Source organism: Emys orbicularis, chromosome 24 (assembly GCF_028017835.1).
Source record: "Emys orbicularis isolate rEmyOrb1 chromosome 24, rEmyOrb1.hap1, whole genome shotgun sequence".
NCBI lineage: Eukaryota > Metazoa > Chordata > Testudines > Emydidae > Emys > Emys orbicularis.
In genome coordinates, this window is record NC_088706.1 from 7,257,400 (window position 1) to 7,275,294 (window position 17,895).

The 17,895-nt window shown below is 56.0% G+C and overlaps 1 protein-coding gene across 1 annotated transcript in view; it reads left to right on the top strand.

Annotated features, from left to right (window-relative positions):
* The window catches only part of MYO1F (myosin IF), a 55,327-nt gene extending 38,438 nt beyond the window's left edge, over positions 1-16,889 (top strand). Inside the window, exons 11-28 of the mRNA XM_065422328.1 lie at positions 1,096-1,176; positions 1,830-1,916; positions 2,381-2,467; positions 2,917-3,084; positions 3,979-4,064; positions 5,465-5,546; positions 5,635-5,741; positions 6,675-6,773; positions 6,975-7,119; positions 8,020-8,134; positions 9,374-9,543; positions 10,131-10,276; positions 10,763-10,909; positions 11,816-11,964; positions 12,839-12,922; positions 13,930-14,131; positions 14,773-14,939; positions 16,813-16,889. Of these exons, the coding sequence (XP_065278400.1) occupies positions 1,096-1,176; positions 1,830-1,916; positions 2,381-2,467; positions 2,917-3,084; positions 3,979-4,064; positions 5,465-5,546; positions 5,635-5,741; positions 6,675-6,773; positions 6,975-7,119; positions 8,020-8,134; positions 9,374-9,543; positions 10,131-10,276; positions 10,763-10,909; positions 11,816-11,964; positions 12,839-12,922; positions 13,930-14,131; positions 14,773-14,939; positions 16,813-16,889 (2,199 nt within the window). The remainder of the gene's footprint in view (positions 1-1,095; positions 1,177-1,829; positions 1,917-2,380; positions 2,468-2,916; positions 3,085-3,978; positions 4,065-5,464; positions 5,547-5,634; positions 5,742-6,674; positions 6,774-6,974; positions 7,120-8,019; positions 8,135-9,373; positions 9,544-10,130; positions 10,277-10,762; positions 10,910-11,815; positions 11,965-12,838; positions 12,923-13,929; positions 14,132-14,772; positions 14,940-16,812) is intronic.
* The last annotated feature ends 1,006 nt before the right edge of the window (positions 16,890-17,895 follow it).

Genomic DNA, 17,895 nt, shown 5'->3' on the forward strand with positions numbered 1-17,895 from the left:
GGATGGATAGATAGATAGAAGGGGCGTATGGGGATGGATAGATAGATAGATATAGGGGATGGATGGGGATGGATGGATGGATAGATAGGGGGGTGTATGGGGATGGATAGATAGAGGGGGTGTATGGGGATGGATGGATAGATAGATGGGGTGAATGGGGATGGATGGATAGATAGATAGAAGGGGCGTATGGGGATGGATAGATAGATAGATAGATAGATATAGGGGATGGATGGGGATGGATGGATGGATAGATAGGGGGGGTGTGGGGATGGATAGATAGAGGGGGTGTATGGGGATGGATGGATAGATAGATGGGGTGAATGGGGATGGATGGATAGATAGATAGAAGGGGCGTATGGGGATGGATAGATAGATAGATAGATAGATATAGGGGATGGATGGGGATGGATGGATGGATAGATAGGGGGATGGATAGATAGAGGGGGTGTATGGGGATGGATGGATAGATAGATGGGGTGAATGGGGATGGATGGATAGATAGATAGATAGAAGGGGCGTATGGGGATGGATAGATAGATAGATAGATAGAGGGTGTGTATGGGGATGGATGGATAGATAGATGGGGTGAATGGGGATGGATAGATAGATAGATATAGGGGATGGATGGGGATGGATGGATGGATAGATAGGGGGGTGTATGGAGATAGATAGATAGAGGGGGTGTATGGGGATGGATGGGTAGATAGATAGATAGATAGATAGATCCATCCTCCAACACACTTGGGATTAGCAGCTGCGAATGGTGTGTTGAATTGTGACGAAGGGGACGTGTCTGACTTCGATCTGACATTCTCCACTGGGTACGATGTCCCTGGGACCAAAGCAGCCGTTGTGACTGGCTCTCGTTTTAGGTGCGATGTGAGTAAGGGACAGGGTTTGGCTGTCGCCAGGGTCCCTCTCCCTCGCCCCAGGGCCAGAGCCAGGGTCAGCGCATGCAGGGTCAGCGCATGCATGAGAGCCGCGAGGCCAGAAAGACAGTGTCACATGTCGGAGAACTAGACCTCCTGGTGCTGAAGCTCTCCCTGTGCCTCTCCCCCTTCTCTCTCCCTCTCTCCGTTTCTTCCCCTGCAGTCCATTAACAGGGCCATGCAGAAGCCCAATGAGGAGTACAGTATCGGGGTGCTGGATATCTACGGCTTTGAAATATTCCAGGTACTTGTTACACTTGAACGGAGGTGCCAACTCCCCGCACCCGTAGGGCACGGTCGCTCCCTACAGAACAGCTGAGAGGGAAATGGGGGGGCTTCCCCTTGCAGCCTAGACTGCCAAGAGGGGTTCCCAGATGCAGAACCCAAAGATACCTCCCTTCCAGAGTCACTGTTTCCCCCCTACGCCCTTTTCCTCTTCCTCCACCTGCCACCCCCCTCCTTCTTGGCACCCCTCAAAATGCTGGGCTCCTCCTCGGGGGTCCACTGTTTGGGGGGCTGATCTGTGTTGGCCTGTGAGTCTGTCCCACAGCTGTATAACACCCAGTTCTGCACGGACCAGCCTGCCAGCTGCCCCTCCTGGTGCCCATCCTCCCCACTGACCGGCCCTGGAGCCAGGGGCCGTCGCCCTAGACCCCATGCCAATGTCTCCCCTTGCAGGCCAGCTGGGGAGCTGACTGCCCAGCCTTGCAGAGCCACAGTGCCCCTGGGACCCACCAGCCTGGAGAGGGAGAGCCCCGAGCTGGGGCTGGCTGTTCTCACGGGGAGCCCCCTGCAGAATGCCCCATAAGGCCCAACAGGAGCGACAGGGTGTGAGTCGGGGGGAGCCAACCTCCCAGCTGGGATCTCACTGTTTCTCTCTCCTTTATAACTCTGTAGAAAAACGGCTTTGAACAATTCTGCATTAACTTTGTGAATGAGAAGCTGCAGCAGATCTTTATCGAGCTGACCCTTAAAGCGGAGCAGGTACGGTGCGCACCGGGGCAACGCGCTGTGGGGCAGGGGAGAGCAGAGACGGGCTTGTTAAGGCTGGAGGTTCTGAAATCAGGCGGGTTTATGCAAACGAGTGTCTGCATTACCTCATTTGCATGTGGCCTTTTCTTTCCCCCCTGGCAGAGACTAGGGAAACAGGGAGGAGGGGGCTGCTAGGTGCTCGGCACTTTTGCAAAGCAGGTGCTTCAGTACGGATGTTGGAACTTCACCTGAGGCCCCCACTCCTGAAAATCTTGGCCCAAAGGTCCTGAATGCGTCTGCAGCAAGCCCAAGGCCCCGAGACAATTTTGCACCTGAGGGAATTACTTTATGTGCATAAAAGGGAGGCAGGCGAAACTGCCCCCCTCCCCCATTGGCCTGTGCCCCAGCTGTGGGTCCCAAAGCTCCGTCCTTGCGGTTCACAGCTGGATCAGCTGGGCCTCTCTTGTCTGTCCTAGGAAGAGTATGTGCAGGAGGGGATCAAGTGGACCCCGATCCAGTATTTCAATAACAAAGTGGTGTGTGACCTGATAGAGAACAAGCTGGTAAGAGAGGGCAGTTCTGCTGTCCTTCCTGGCGGGGGGCAGTGCGGTCTATGGGGTCTGTCCCCAAGGAAGGTGCTTAACCCACTGGGTGCTGAAGGGGACTGAAACCCTGGGCAGTGTTCAGCTGCAGAACGGCAGCACTGCGCAGGTGACATCACAGGGAAAGAGCCCGCGCTGGGGAGTGACTTTGTTCCCCGCATGCTCTGCATAAGGGGTTAATTCGCTTGACCTGAGTGGAGAGTAACCCCTATCAGCACGTGGCCGGGCTGAACGGGCCAAAGCCTGGCATTGGGATTGGCCCAGCAATCTGGGACAATCCCTGATACTGCGATCCCTGCATTCCCTGCAGCGCTGCTGGCAGGCGCCCAGGTTTGCGGGTCAGTGATGCAGCGAACACAGGGCCCCTCATCCACGTTCTTCTTTGCGTTTGTTCCTGCCCTTTCTCCCAGAATCCTCCTGGGATCATGAGCGTCCTCGATGACGTCTGTGCCACCATGCATGCGACGGGGGAAGGGGCGGACCAAACCCTCCTGCAGAAGCTCCAGGCGGCGGTGGGAACTCATGAGCACTTTAACAGCTGGAACTCGGGCTTTGTAATCCACCACTATGCAGGCAAGGTATATTGCATGGACGCAGGGCCTAGCGCCATTGCACACGGGCACCCACACGAGCACCTGGCATGGATCCCTGTCCGCTCACGCTGCACATAATCCTATGGGAGTACACACGGGACACAGCTGCACACTGCATGGATCCCTGGGTATATGCACGGAATGGGTAGGAAGGGTGGTCTAGTGGAGAAGCTCTTAGGGGCTGACTTTCTGTTCTGTGTTTGTACAGCACCTAGCACAGTGGGGTCCCGGTCCATGAGTGGGCTCCAAGGTGCTACAATAACACAAATAATAATACATCGGGCACTGGGCTAGGGCTAAGGGGTGAATCCCTGAATCTACCCTGTACCTCTGTTCTCCATCTGTAAAATGGGGATAACGCCCCCCCCCAGCTCACAGGGGTGAGGTATGATGCAGGTATGATGGTGCTGAGGACCAGGTAAGTGCCTAGAGAGAGTGAATGATGCCCACATGTTGCATGGATAATGTACAACTATCTCATTGATTCCCATGTATACGTGTGGCTAGGCACCATAGGGACACATGCAGTTATTACTGCTCCGGATCCATAGGCTGCATTTAGTCAGGCACCTTGGCAAAACTGCCGTCACCTGGCAGCAGAGGCATTTGTACCAGAGCCCTGATTCCACAGGTTACGCTCGTCCTGTCAGGGAGCGCTCCCCACAAACGGCCTGCAAACAAGCTGCAGACCCAGAATGACCCGAGGGAATCACCGGAGGGATAACTCGGAACAAATGCAAGACGTATGCGACCTGCTCATGGGACGTTTGACGGCAAACGTGTATTTCTTCCAAAGCGCGGGTCGTTGCGGCTCTGGCAACCAGTTGATCTGGTCTGTAGAGGACCCTCCTCGGGCTGATTTCTGACTTTTCCTTCCAGGTCTCCTATGACGTGAATGGCTTTTGTGAACGGAACCGCGACGTGCTTTTCACCGACCTGATTGAGCTCATGCAGAGCAGCGAACAGTGAGTGCCACACTGGCCATATAGCCGGGCCCATCACAGGGGTCTTCTTAAAGTTCCTGCCCTGAGTTCTGTCTAAGTGCGAAAATGCCTGAGTGCAAACTGCTGAGATGAGCCGGAGAAACAAGCCCAGAGCCCTGTCCCGACAGGGAGAAGGACAGGACAGGGCTGTGACACCCCCCTACCCCCAGTGTGGAGCCTGGCCTTCCCAGTGGCTTTCTCTCCCCTCTGTCTCCCAAGCAGCCCTTCCCCAGAGCTTAATTGAGCTTAACCCTTTGTCGGCCTCGGACAAAGTGGTGCCCCAGCCCACTGGGTTGTATACTGCAGCTCTCAAGGGTCAGGCAAGCATGTCCCCTTCATGTGCAGCATTATACCAGTCCATTAAGGGCGGGGGAGGGGGGAACTCATCTTCCTGGGATGCATCAGGTATTAGCTAGACAAATTAGAGGATTGGGCCAAAAGAAATCTGATGAGGTTCAACAAGGACAAGTGCAGAGTCCTGCACTTAGGACGGAAGAATCCCATGCACCGCTACAGGCTGGGGACCGACTGGCTAAGCGGCAGTTCTGCAGAAAAGGACCTGGGGATTACAGTGGACGAGAAGCTGGATATGAGTCAGCAGTGTGCCCTTGTTGCCAAGAAGGCTAACGGCATATTGGGCTGCATTAGTAGGAGCATTGCCAGCAGATCGAGGGATGTGATTATTCCCCTCTATTCGGCGCTGGTGAGGCCTCACCTGGAGTATTGCGTCCAGTTTTGGTCCCCCCACTACAGAAGGGATGTGGACAAATTGGAGAGAGTCCAGCGGAGGGCAACGGAAATGATTAGGGGGCTGGGGCACATAACTTACGAGAAGAGGCTGAGGGAACTGGGGTTATTTAGTCTGCAGAAGAGAAGAGTGAAGGGGGATATTAGATTGGATATTAGGAAACACTATTTCACTAGGAGGGTGGTGAAGCACTGGAATGGGTTCCCTAGGGAGGTGGTGGAATCACCTTCCTTACAGGTTTTTAAGGTCAGGCTTGACAAAGCCCTGGCTGGGATGATTTCGTTGGGGTTGGTCCTGCTTTGAGCAGGGGGTTGGACTAGATGACCTCCTGAGGTCCCTTCCAACCCTGAGATTCTAGGATTCTAGGATTCTAGTGTAGGAAGCAGGACACTGGACTGGATTTGATCTAGTAGTGCAGCTCCTATCTTCCTGCTGCTGGTCAGCCCCGTTGGGAAAATTCAGGGTAAAATTCAGCCCGGGTGTAAACAGGTGCGGCTCCCATGAACTTCAACCACAGCTGCCTGAGCCAGGGCTGAAAGGAGCTCCCTGAGCTGGCCAGACCCTGCGGCGGGGAGCTCAGAGCCTCAGTGGGGCCGTGGCGGTTTCACGCTGGTGACTGTTTTCTGCCTTTTAGTGCTTTCATCCGGATGCTTTTCCCAGAAAAACTAGATGCCGACAAGAAGGGCCGACCGACCACGGCCAGCTCCAAGATCAAGGTACGGGAGGAGGGTACGGGAGAGCTTCTCCCTTCCCTTGGGGAGCCGGTGAGACTGTTAACACTGTCGACGTCGGTCATTCCAACAGAAACAGGCCAACGACCTGGTGAACACGCTCATGAAGTGCACGCCACACTACATCCGCTGCATCAAACCCAACGAGACCAAGAGACCCAAGGACTGGGAGGAAAGCAGGTGAGAGAGGCCTTCGCCGTTCATTACTTGCATTACGAGTAGCGCCTAGCGGGCCCGTTGCGCTTGGAGCTGCACATACACGTCGTGAGAGTCCCTGCCCCAAAGAGCTGATGGTCTAAACAAAGGGTGGGAGGGGAGACACCTTCTCCAAGATCTCAGAGGAGCTCAACAGGAATGGCTTCTGAATGACACACCAGTGCCTCTACCCACTGGGCCAGACTGCTCCTCACTGCGGGTGTGTGAGCAAGAAGCCAAAGATTCATTACTAGGCAGTCCCAGGGGACTGCCCGCAGATCCAGGCCATGGTTCAAGGCAGAAAAAACGTTTATCTGCAAACAAGGTCCTGACCACTTTGATGGGTGTCGGGCGTTTCATCTGTTCAGGTGCTTTGGACAACCTCGCTGTCCTCCTCTTTAGGGTCCTAATTACCTTTATAATCCTGGCCCCTATGAGCCGAAATGTAATTGAAAATGAGTCACTTCTGAAAATAGGCCTTGCACTCCTAAGTCCCTGAAGCCCTTTTGAAAATGTCACATGAGGTTTTTTTCCATCTTTCATTTCTGTGATTCCAGACAGGGTTAATTAATCATTAATCATTAATTAATACTTAGCTTTTATACAGCGCTTGTCATCAGCAGATCTCAAAGCTTTTACAGAGGGGGAAACTGAGGCACACAGCCGCGACGTGACTTGCCCGCAGTCACCCAGCAGGCCAGGTTAAGTGTAACGCTCGTGCAAACACTCACATATACTCCTCCATACATGCACACGCTCACGGTCCCACACCCGCTTGTACATGCCCACCCACCTCACACATACATTGCCAGCAAGACTCAGCAAAATCCAGGTGGCCCTGCTCCAGCCCGAGAGTCCGTCCGTAGGGCGCGTCGGTCACCTGTGCTGAGCGTCTCTCTTCCCCTCCTTGCTTTGCAGGGTGAAGCACCAAGTGGAATATCTGGGGCTGAAAGAGAACATCCGCGTACGTAGGGCAGGATTTGCCTATCGACGGGTCTTTCACAAGTTTCTACAAAGGTAAGGCCACCTCTGGGAGTGCTGCAGGGACCCCCGGAGCGGTGCACTCTGCCAGGGCTGGGCCCCCACCCATTGCACCTGGAATCAGCACAGCTAGATCCTCACCTGGCCTGGGAGCTCCAGAGAGGACCTCTTGTTTCTGAAGGCATCTGAGCTGTGGTCACCGGAAGCCCGTCAGCTAACGTGCCCCTTTCCCGGCAGGTACGCCATCCTGACGGCAGAGACATGGCCATGCTGGCGCGGGGACGAGCGCCAGGGCGTGCAGCACTTGCTGCGGTCGGTTAACATGGACGCCGACCAGTATCAGATGGGCCGGAGCAAGGTCTTCGTCAAGAACCCAGAATCGGTAAGTGGCCCTGCTCCTGCCCATCTGCCCTAAGACCGGAGCTGCCTGCTGCAATGTGGGTTCACCCATTGCCCCCAAGGATTGTCAAGGATTCCAGGCGGGGCAATGGATGTGCTTGGCAGCCCCCATAAAATCACCCGGCTCCATCCAGCACAGATGCCGGAAGGGGTAGCAGGTCACCAGCCATCACCACGAAATTGGGCCAAAGGTAGGGTGACCAGATGTCCTGATTTTATAGGGACAGTCCCGATATTCAGGGCTTTTTCTTATATAGGGACCTCTTATCCCCCATGCCCTGTCCTGATTTTTCACACTTGCTGTCTGGTCACCCTAGGCAAAGGGCCTCCCACCTGGTCTCTGTGGCTCTGTGTTGCTCTGTCCCAGGGCTGCCCTGCAGTTAATGGTCTGAATTTCAGCAGAGGGGATCTAGGGAATGACAGCATTTCCAAGAGAGGCATGTTCGGCAGAGAGCTCCCGGGCTCGTTAATTTGGGGGTAAACACCTAACATTAGAGGGTGTAAAAAAACATAAACCAAATGAGTGTCAAATGTTTTCACCAATTTCCCCAGCCTTCGGCTCACGGGGGCTTGGCTGATGGGTAGAAGGGGGGAGGCTGCCCTTCTGGTTCCCAACCCCCGTGGGGAATGAAGAAAACTGGGCACAGCCCCCATAAAGTCAACTTGGTGTCCTCTCTCATCCAGTGCAACCTAGAGGGAGTTATAGCTGATACAGAGAGAGGTTTAGATGAGATAGAAACCTGTCTGTCTGTCCGTCTTTCTACTCAAACCATTTCTGCAGCCCCTAAGGAGAGCACAGGTTGGCTCTGTCTTGCGACCCCATCTCTGCATAGGTCTGGCTGGGTCTCACGTTCCCTGTGTGTTTGTGTTTTGCTGCCACCAGCTCTTTCTGCTGGAGGAGATGCGGGAGCGGAAGTTTGATGGCTTTGCCCGAGTTATCCAGAAGGCCTGGCGGAAGCACATCGCCATCCGGAAGTATGAACAGATGCGAGAGGAGGGTAAGAGAGCCGAGAGCTGCGCCAGCAGACCCAGGGCGGGGGCAGGAGCGGGCTGGAGAGTCTGTGGAGACACTGAGCAGGGAGCTGATACAACCTGGGGTAAAGTGCACGTAGCCCGGCTGGGCATTCCACCTTCTCGCCTGCTGGATTGCACAAGGAGGAGCAGCTGGGGAGCCATTCGAGGGGTGGGGGGAAGCAGGCAGGGCACAAAGTTAGCCCTTGCCAACTTTTGACAATGGCCTTTTAATAAGTTTTAGTTTAAAAAGCAACATAGCTAGCATTTGGGGGACTGGGACGCAGAACTCCTGGGTTCTATTCCTGGCTGTGGGTCTGGAATGAGAGAAGTGGGAAGCAGGACTCCAGGGTTCTATTCCTGGCTGTGGGTCTGGAATGAGAGAAGTGGGAAGCAGGACTCCTGGGTTCTATTCCCAGAATGTGTGGCCCAGGGGTTAGAATAGTGGGGACTGGGTGGTAGGACTCCTAGCTTCTATTCTGCCTCGGCGAGGTAGGGGATTTAGAGCAGTGGAGTGTGGGAGGCAGGAATCCTCAGCTCTTTTACAAGCTTTCCGTGATTTCCTCTGTGTTTTCCAGCAAGCCACTTATTTCTCCATGCCTCTGTTTCCCCTGGGGTGTTATGAAGCTTAATTAATTAATAAATGTTTGTAACGTAATATGGAAGCGCAGGGTATTCCTACTCGTACTACTAATAACACTCCAAATGTTTACTAATACTCTCAAATTGTTCATGCCAAAAGCGAAAGGAGATATACAAGCACCTAAAATAATGGTGCAAAGAAGGCCAGACATGCGCTCCCATTCATCCCGTTCCACAACACAAGCATTAGAGGGCAGTCAATGTCATTAAAAGTTTACAAACTTCAAACAGCTAAAAGAAAACACTTTATGTGATGTATAATTAACCTGTGGAACTTGCTGCTGCAGGATGTTATTGAGACAAGCAGCTCAGTAAGATGGGACATTTATATGACCAAGAATAGCATTTGCAGTTAGAATAGCTAGGACAAAAATCCCATGAGCTATAAATGCTCAGGCTTCAGAGCATACACTGGGGGTCAGGAAGATATGTCCACCCCCCTGGTATAGGGTTGCACAGTGAAGTACTCTGTGGAGTTTTAACGCCATGTTCTGAAAGCCTCCAACACGGGGACGACATACCTGCCTGGACGGGCCACTGACCCGCTCTGCGACTGACTCGTGTTGCTGTGTGTCCCTGCCCAGCTTCCCACATCCTGTACAATTTCAAGGAGAGGAGGAAGAACAGCATCAACCGGAATTTTGTGGGCGATTATCTGGGCATGGAGGACAGGCCTGAGCTGCGTCAGTTCATGGGGAAGAGGGAGCGGATAGACTTCGCCGACTCGGTCACCAAGTACGACCGGAGATTCAAGGTAAACGGACTCGTCCGGGGCAGGCGGGGGTGTGTGTGTGGGGGAATGGGATTCCTCCTCCTCACCCAGGGGCGGGTGCTGAGAGATTCCTCTCGGAAAGGAAGAGGCAAATCCCAGGCTGCGCTGTATGGACGGGAGAGCTCCTTATTTATAATCCTCTCAAGAGCCCTGCTGTCCGTGGGATCCCATACCCATTTCTCCGGCAGGGCTGTGGTCAGTCAGGTCCCAGATGTGTCCATTTCTCCCTGCCCGGGAGCTGGCAGCCGCTCAGTTTTTAAAGGCATCGCATGAAAATGGGATCTGCTTACCCCTGCCCAGACAGAAACAGAGAGAGATTTTGGAGGGGCCTGGGAGCGGGCTGGGAATTCTCCCCTTCTGAAGTCTGCAGACTGTGATTGGTTTAACCACCTCTGCCCCAGCGATGCCCCCAAAGTGCTGACCTCCTCTCCCCAGCTTCGCCCGCTGTTGCTCTGAGGTCCCCGGTGCTGCTCCCTGTGAGACGTGGCAATTGACTCCCCGGGGTCGGTCCAGGCTCCTCCCGCTGGCGCGCGCCTCCCCTCACACTGCTGCCCCATCTCTCCCCCCAGGCCATCAAGCGTGACTTCATCCTGACCCCCAAGTACTTCTACCTGATTGGCCGCGAGAAGGTCAAGAAGGGTCCCGAGAAAGGCCAGATCAAGGAGGTGCTGAAGAAGAAGGTGGAGATCCAGGCCATCTGCAGAGTCTCCCTCAGGTGACCGCTGCAGCTGGCAGGGCCCCTAGTAGCCTGGACCTCGCCCACCCCCACAGCCCTCTGCAAGGTCTTGGGACCATAAATGTGGGTCTGGTTGCATGTGGGCATAGTGACTCCTTCCCCAGGAGTCTCAGCTTCACCCCCCACAACCAGGGAACCAACCCACTGCTATCACCTCAGCCCTATAGGCACCCAGCTCAACCACTCCTACCAATGCCCCGGGCCCTCAGCATGGCGTGCATTGGTGGGCTGGCTCTCCTGCTGTCCCCCAGTCTCCCTTCTTCCTGGTGGACCGGGGTGGGGGTGCAAGGAAGGGGCTGCATGGGGAGGCCCCAGGCAAAGCGTCACATTCCGTGGACAGCTTTACAAATCGACAGCTCCCTGGCCCTTGTGATCTCCAGATGGGTCCGTGTGGCCTCCAGCCAGCCCTAGGGTTGCTCCCAGCTGGGCTCTGACGCCCTCTTCTCTGGTTCTTTGTCTGGCCAGCACGAGGCAGGACGACTTCTTCATCCTCCACGAGGAGGAAGCCGACAGCTTCCTGGAGTCCATCTTTAAGACAGAGCTCATCAGCCTGCTGTGCAAACGCTACGAGGAGCTGACCCAGCGCAAGCTGCAGCTCAGCTTCGCTGACACGTAAGGGGCGGTGGGGCTCCTGGGGCAGGGAAGGCGGGGGCAGCTGGGGCCGATCTGCCGCTCGGCTCCACCTATTGGAGAGCCCTGTGTTCCCAGCGCTGAGAGGGGAGTGGGGGCTACTGGTTAGAGTGGGGGGATTGGGAGGCAGGACTCCTGGGGTCTATTACCAGCTCTGAGAGGGGAGTGGGGTCTAGTGGTTAGAGTGGGGGAGATTGGGAGGCAGGACTCCTGGGGTCTATTCCCAGCCCTGAGAGGGGAGTGGGGGCTAGTGGTTAGAGTGGGGGGATTGGGAGGCAGGACTCCTGGGGTCTATTCCCAGCCCTGAGAGCGGAGTGGGGTCTAGTGGTTAGAGTGGGGGGATTGGGAGGCAGGACTCCTGGGGTCTATTCCCAGCCCTGAGAGCGGAGTGGGGTCTAGTGGTTAGAGTGGGGGGATTGGGAGGCAGGACTCCTGGGGTCTATTACCAGCTCTGAGAGGGGAGTGGGGGCTAGTGGTTAGAGTGGGGGGTTTGGGAGGCAGGACTCCTGGGTTCTATTCCCAGCCCTGAGAGGGGAGTGGGGTCTAGTGGTTAGAGTGGGGGCTTGGGAGGCAGGACTCCTGGGTTTATTCCCAGCCCTGAGAGGGGAGTGGGGGCTAGTGGTTAGAGTGGGGGGGATTGGGAGGCAGGACTCCTGGGTTCTATTCCCAGCCCTGAGAGGGGAGTGGGGTTGTAGAATGGCTGGTGGGGGGGGGGTCATTAGTTTAGTCTGGGGGCTCTGTTGAGAGTAGCGGGTAGTCAGGAGAAGCCTGTGACCCTGATTTGTCAAGTTCAGTGGCACTAGGGCTTTTAAAACAAGCCCCCCCCACCAGGTGGGGGGTCCCTGGTTGGGCCCTGAGCCCTGACAGCCTTTCTCCCCACTTGCTCAGACTACAGTTCCGGGTGAAGAAGGCAGGGTGGGGTGGAGGCGGCACGCGCAGCGTCACATTCCTGAGGGGCCAGGGCGACGTGGCCGTCTTCAAAGCAGGAGGCAAGACCCTGACGGTCAGCATTGGGGACGGGCTCCCCAAGAACTCCAGTGAGTTATCGGCGGTGGATCCTTTGCCCTTGGGGGGCGGGGAAGGGGGGCTGTTCTGCCGAGGTACACCCGGAGGACGGTGGAGCTTCTGCGCCCTGGTCTTTGTTGTACCGAGCGCTTGTACAGAACCAGGCCCGTTGCGCCCGGGATAAACACCGACCGCAAAATAAACAGGCCGTTCCAGCTGGGTGATGGCGCCCGCCGCTACCAGCAGCACAGGCCCACGCGGAAACCCGCTGCGAGCTGGGTTAGCAGGGGCTTCGCTCAGCGCCTGGTGTCCTGCACTCTCCAGTCGTGGGGTCAGGAAGAATGTCGCACAATTTGGGCTTCAGGACTCTGTCCCGCGTGGTTAGAGTGGTGGGGGGGCAGGACGCCTGGGTTCTATCCCCAGGTCTGGGAGGGGAGTGATGTCTAGTGGTTAGAGCGGGGGGCTTGGGAAGCAGGACACCTGGGTTCTATCCCCAGCTCTGGGAGGGGAGTGATGTCTAGTGGTTAGAGCGGGGGGGAGGGCTTGGGAAGCAGGACACCTGGGTTCTATCCCCAGCTCTGGGAGGGGAGTGCTGTCTAGTGGTTAGAGTGGGGGGGGACAGGGAGGCAGGACCCCTGGGTTCTATCCCCAGCTCTGGGAGGGGAGTGGGGTTGTAAAATGGCTGGTGGGGGGGTCATTATTTTAGTCTGGGGGCTCTGTGGAGAGTGGAGTGGATTTTCCCCTCTGCTGACTGTGAAAGGGGGACATGCCGCCGAGGGGCAGCAGTGCAGCTTGCTCGGTGAATTAGGAGGTGGAGGAATGGCAGGTTTTACTGGCCGACCATGGTTTGCAAAGAGCCAAATATGGCCCAGCCCCCATCCACCCTGCTCTCTTTTCTCCCAACAGAGCCCACTAAGAAAGGGATCCAGCAGAGCAGAGGCCACCGCAAGCAACCGGCGCCCTCCAGAGGTGCCCCACAAGCCCCAAGAGGTGAGGCAGACAGAGCCAAAGGGGGGCACTGCCTCAGGGGCATGTGAGAGCCAAGCCGCGCCCTGGGGAGCCTGCTGAGCCGAAGGCAACCCCAGAACCCCCAAGGAGAGGGCCTGTCGCCCAGCTGGAAGTTACCGTCCGGGGCTGTAAACCTGTGTCCGTTCCAGCCAGGACATCAGGGCTTGTGGCTCTATGCAGGGTCCCCTGCACCCTGAGAACATGACCCCTTGGGGCTACCAGCCACCTGGGGGCGCTCAGGGGCCATCCCCTGGCAAACCTTCAGTGGGGGGTGGGGGCAGGAACGAATGGCTCCGGGGACTGAGACGGGGAGACAGAAGTTTGCCCCTTGGCACCCAAAGTTGCCGCCGTCGGACGGCTGTTCAGTGGCACATGTGAAATGAGTTGCTAGTTCTCAGACCAGCCCCTGTTGAGCAGGTGTCCCTGTTGCAAAAAACAACTCTCTCAGCTGGTTCTGGCTGGCAGGCCTGGTGCCAGTTTCCGCGGCGGGGCCAAGCTGCAGCTACGGATGCTGACCTCCCATCTCCGCCCTACGGAGCCCAGGTTGGAGGCGGCAGTTTGCCTGGGAACTGTCCCTCTTTGATGGAGAACGAGAGGGCTGGCTCCAGCGCTGTGAATTCAGCCCCAAAGCTCACATTAAAGGGTCAAGATTGGGCAAAGGCACGTCAGCAGAGCCCCCCATTTCGGAAGTGCGCTGAGTGTCCATGGAGGGGTTAATCCAAGTCAGAGAATAGAATCCGAGAAGATTAGGGTTGGAAGAGACCTCAGGAGGTATCTAGTCCTGGCTTTACCTTTTCAGATGGAAAAGGCAGCGGGCCCAATGTCCAGCAGCCCCTGGATTGGGAATCAGGACAACTGGAATCTAGTCCTGGCTTGGCCACTGACTCAGTTTCCCTGTCTGGGAAATGGGAGGCTGCGGATGGCACTGGCTGGCTGGGTGGGCGTGAAGTATTACAGGGTAACCAATCCCCGTCTGGTGGTTCTTTCAGGGACCTGCAGGAACGGCGCTGCCCAGTTCCCCCGTAATGACACCCGGCAGCGGGAGCAGGTGTACACCATGACCCAGAAACAGGCGCAGGGGCCTCCCGCCGCCATGCTGCCCAAACAGGGCGTGAGCCGCAGGACCAAGGCGAGACCCCCCTCGGAGCAAAACTTGGAGTTCCTGAATGTGCCCGACCAAGGGGCGGCAGGGTAGGTGTTGCAAAAGTCGGGCCCCTCTGCGCCAGCCAGTTAGAGAGACTGCGTGCTACCAATGCCACTCCCTGGGTTCTCCCTCGCCTCGGAGCTGGGCACTGGGACATTGGCTCTCTTTTTTCTAATCAGTTCCCTCCTGCTGCATTCAGCCGTGACACAGCGCAGCCTGCCCATTCGTCACGGTGGGGGAGATCAGCATCACCTCTCCAGCACCGGGCTGTGTGACCTGGCAGAGTGGAGCCAAGAGGAAGAGGCTGTTTAGACAGAGAGTTTCTGTCACATCCTTCTCCCCTGCAGCTCTACCCCCCGGGCAGTGACCCTACAGCCCGGGAATGGGAGACCTCGGGGGAAAGTCCAGACAGTGGCACTAGGGAATAAGCAAAGAGCGCTCTAACCTCTGTGCCCCTCTGGAAAGCCTCTTTCCCTTTTGGTATGCTCAGGGTCAGGATCAGGTTTGGGGGGGCGGGGGGTCTGGGGAATCCACCCACAGGACCTTGTGACCCTCCTGCCCTTGGAAAGGAAAGGGAGCCTGCTCTCCGTGCTGGGTCCCCACTGCCCTGTTCCCGCCGCGTTCTGCTGCTGCATGACCCCTGCCCGGCCCGCGCTGAGCGGGTGCCTTTTGTTCTTTGCCCCTCCAGCATGCAGAGGAAGAGAAGCGTCAACCAACGGCCCCCTCCGGCGGGACGCCCCAAGCCCCAGCCCAAGGTCACCCGCCCGTCCTGCCAAGCTCTATATCAGTACATCGGGCAGGACGTGGATGAGCTCAGCTTCAACGTCGGCGACGTCATCGACATCCTGCTGGAAGGTATGTACGAGGCACCTGCCGCGCCCCCACCCCCGTCTCATACACCTGAGCAGGGGCGGGCAGTGCAGCCCAGCGGGCGGAGGGATGTAAGGAAAGGAGAGGAGTCTATGGACGCAGCAACCCCGCCTTGCTGTAGCCTCCTTCCGCCTCTGCAAGCTGGGCTGCCGGGGGATCAGAAGGTGTCTCTGGGGCTGACTGGCCTCGTCCTCGTTTCTTTATTGGTCCCTCCTGCCCTGGGTCTGGGCAACACACAAGCCATCATCAGGGATGTCCAAAGAGTGTGGGATCCTGCTCAGTGCTGTTTGCTCAATGCAGGTGGCCTTGGCATGAGGGACGTGGCTTTGTCAGCTAGCTGGGACACCCTCTTCCCTGTCCCGTGTGGCCTTTTCTCAGGGCGATGGGACATTACATGCTTTTTGGCTGCCCGCTTAACAGCTTTGCATGGTTCTTGGACTCTCTTGGGAGCCTTTTCCATGGCTTAGTTGCTTAGTTGCTTAAGAACCTCTCAATAGGCCCATTAGGAACATGCTCATCTCGATTGTCCTCCGCCATCGGGGCTTCAGTGCCAGCTGCTTGTGCTCTCATGAGCAACATATTATTCGTCGTACCGTCCGGCTGGTTTATCTTCAGAATATCTGTGTGTGCCTGGCGGGTTAATGCAGCACTTCGCCCGTTCGCTCCACAGTCATAAAGCAGAGGAGACATCCACCACATGGTGTGGGTTGGATCCTTATGTCGGGCACATTCCACATGCTTTCTCTCTGCCCGCCAAAGCATTGGCCTGAGGATTAGCTGCTTCACCTCACAATCACGTGAGAGGCTGCTGTCTAGGTAAAGGAACCTGGACACGGCACCCAACAGAGTATTGTTAAACTGGGTTACGGGGGAGGATATGAGTCACCTGCAGATGGATGCCTCAGACGGACAAAAAGACTAAAGAACCAAAATGAAGAATCAAGACCAAAGAACTTAGCGGAAGCACGGAACCTGTTTGCAGAGGCTGAAAAATGTAATGGAGCCATCGGGTGCAGCCATCGGGGAGTATTTCCATCTCAGGGTCCCCGCTGCCCTTCGCTGACTGTGCCGTACTGAATACTTGTTCAGGAGCGGGACCCTCAGAGGACAAGCAGAGCAACATAGGGCTGAGGTCACACCCTGGCTTCCTGCCTCTGACCAAGGAAAATGCACCTGCGGGATTGGTGTGTACAATCATCTTTCCCGTGTTGTGATCGTGGAATTAACAAACGATGTCGGGGAAGTGTGAGCAACCAAGGACAATCTGACTTCCCCGGGGAGTCTACTCATAGCCTCAGAGGCCTTTGTTTGCTCCCTGCGAGCCCCTGGGAGGGGTTGATGAGGTGCGCAGTTGTATTTCTGTAGCTGGCTGGCAAGCGATCTGTTTGGAGAACCTTTCACTCATCGATTTCTAAGGCCAGAAGGGACTGATACGATCCTCTCTTCTGACCTCCTGCATAACCCAGGCCAGAGCACTTCAATACAGGCCATAGGATTTTGTTATATGGTTTTCCCGGGGTGGTAATCTTGCCGGCTAAGGTTAAATTGGACAACTAGTTTCTAACCCCTTCCTAAAAAGGGATGAGTAACAATCCTTTAAAAGGCTGCTCTCAGCCAGGGAGCAACTGAACTATGCCCTGGGTTTGGGCTGTACCTATGTAGGCTTGCTACCGTGAACCTTGGGTACGTGTACAACTCTGCCGTAAAGCCCACCAACCAAACACAGACACGTCCCCAGCTCTCTGTCTCTCGCACACCCCTGTCCGAGTAAGACTGAGGTGGCAGGGCACAAATACCACGCCCGTGGCATTGCTCGGGCCCTGCACTGAATAATAATGATCCCGTCGCTTTTTTCCAGATCCCTCCGGATGGTGGAAAGGTCGGCTGCATGGCAAAGAAGGGCTCTTCCCTGGGAATTACGTGAAGAAGATCTGAGCGAGCCTCGGTCCGCAGGCTGCCCAGACGGGTGGAGCAGAGAGAGACATGAATGAATTCATCCAACCGCATCTTCTGATCAAGAGAAAACAGGCCCTGCCCGGTGAGCACCGGCTCCCCTTGCCGACTGGGAGGGACAGCTGCAGGCCAGATGTGAAGCAGATGGACAGCTCTTCAACCGCCAAGCATGATGCAGAAACCATGGCACAAGCGTTGTTGGGATTCCCAGGCCCAGGCGTTGTCAATTACGCTTGTATTTAAAGTTGGGTGGGGGCGGAGTTAACGCCAGATGGCTGCAGGGCAGCTGCTTGTTGTGCCCGTCTGCTGAAGCTGCCATTTTACCGAGTGCTTCGACTCCCTTTCCGGTTTCCTTTCCCTTGCTGTGTGGCTCTGCTGCTCTGCTGTTGTCCGTGACCTGGAGCAACATTGCGTTGTCCGCGGAAGTCACCTGCACCGATTTCTGTCGCGAGTTAAGATTGTAAGCTCTTTGGAGCAGGGACCGGCTCTTTGTTACACATTTGTACAGCTCCTAGCACAGCAGGACAGGACGAGTACAAGTAGTAAGTAAGAATAATGTTGTCCTCGCTTATAGCAGTGGTGACTTTGACCGTGTGACTCGGCACATAGCACTCATACGTTGTTGCTATTGCACATTGAATCCTGGCCCTGGAGCTGCGGGGAAAGCAGAGATGGGGGATCTAAAATCCCCAGGAATTTCAGCCACGGTTAATCCCAGCCATGGTTAACAACTGATTTCCGCAGGGTGCCCCACAGTGATATAGGAACTCTTGCCTCCAAGGTGGTGGTTCCCACCTTAGTACAAACCCTGGCACCAACACAATGGGGATGCTCTTCTGAGACTGCACAGTTACCTCAAAGAAAGCGATTCTGTATCTAGATTTTGCTGGAGGGTGTGGAGCAAGGAAACCAGCCGTTCCCACATGATAGCTCAGGTACAGTCTCCTTTCGATACGTCTGAGCGGCGCAGCGCTATGCTGAACCGCTC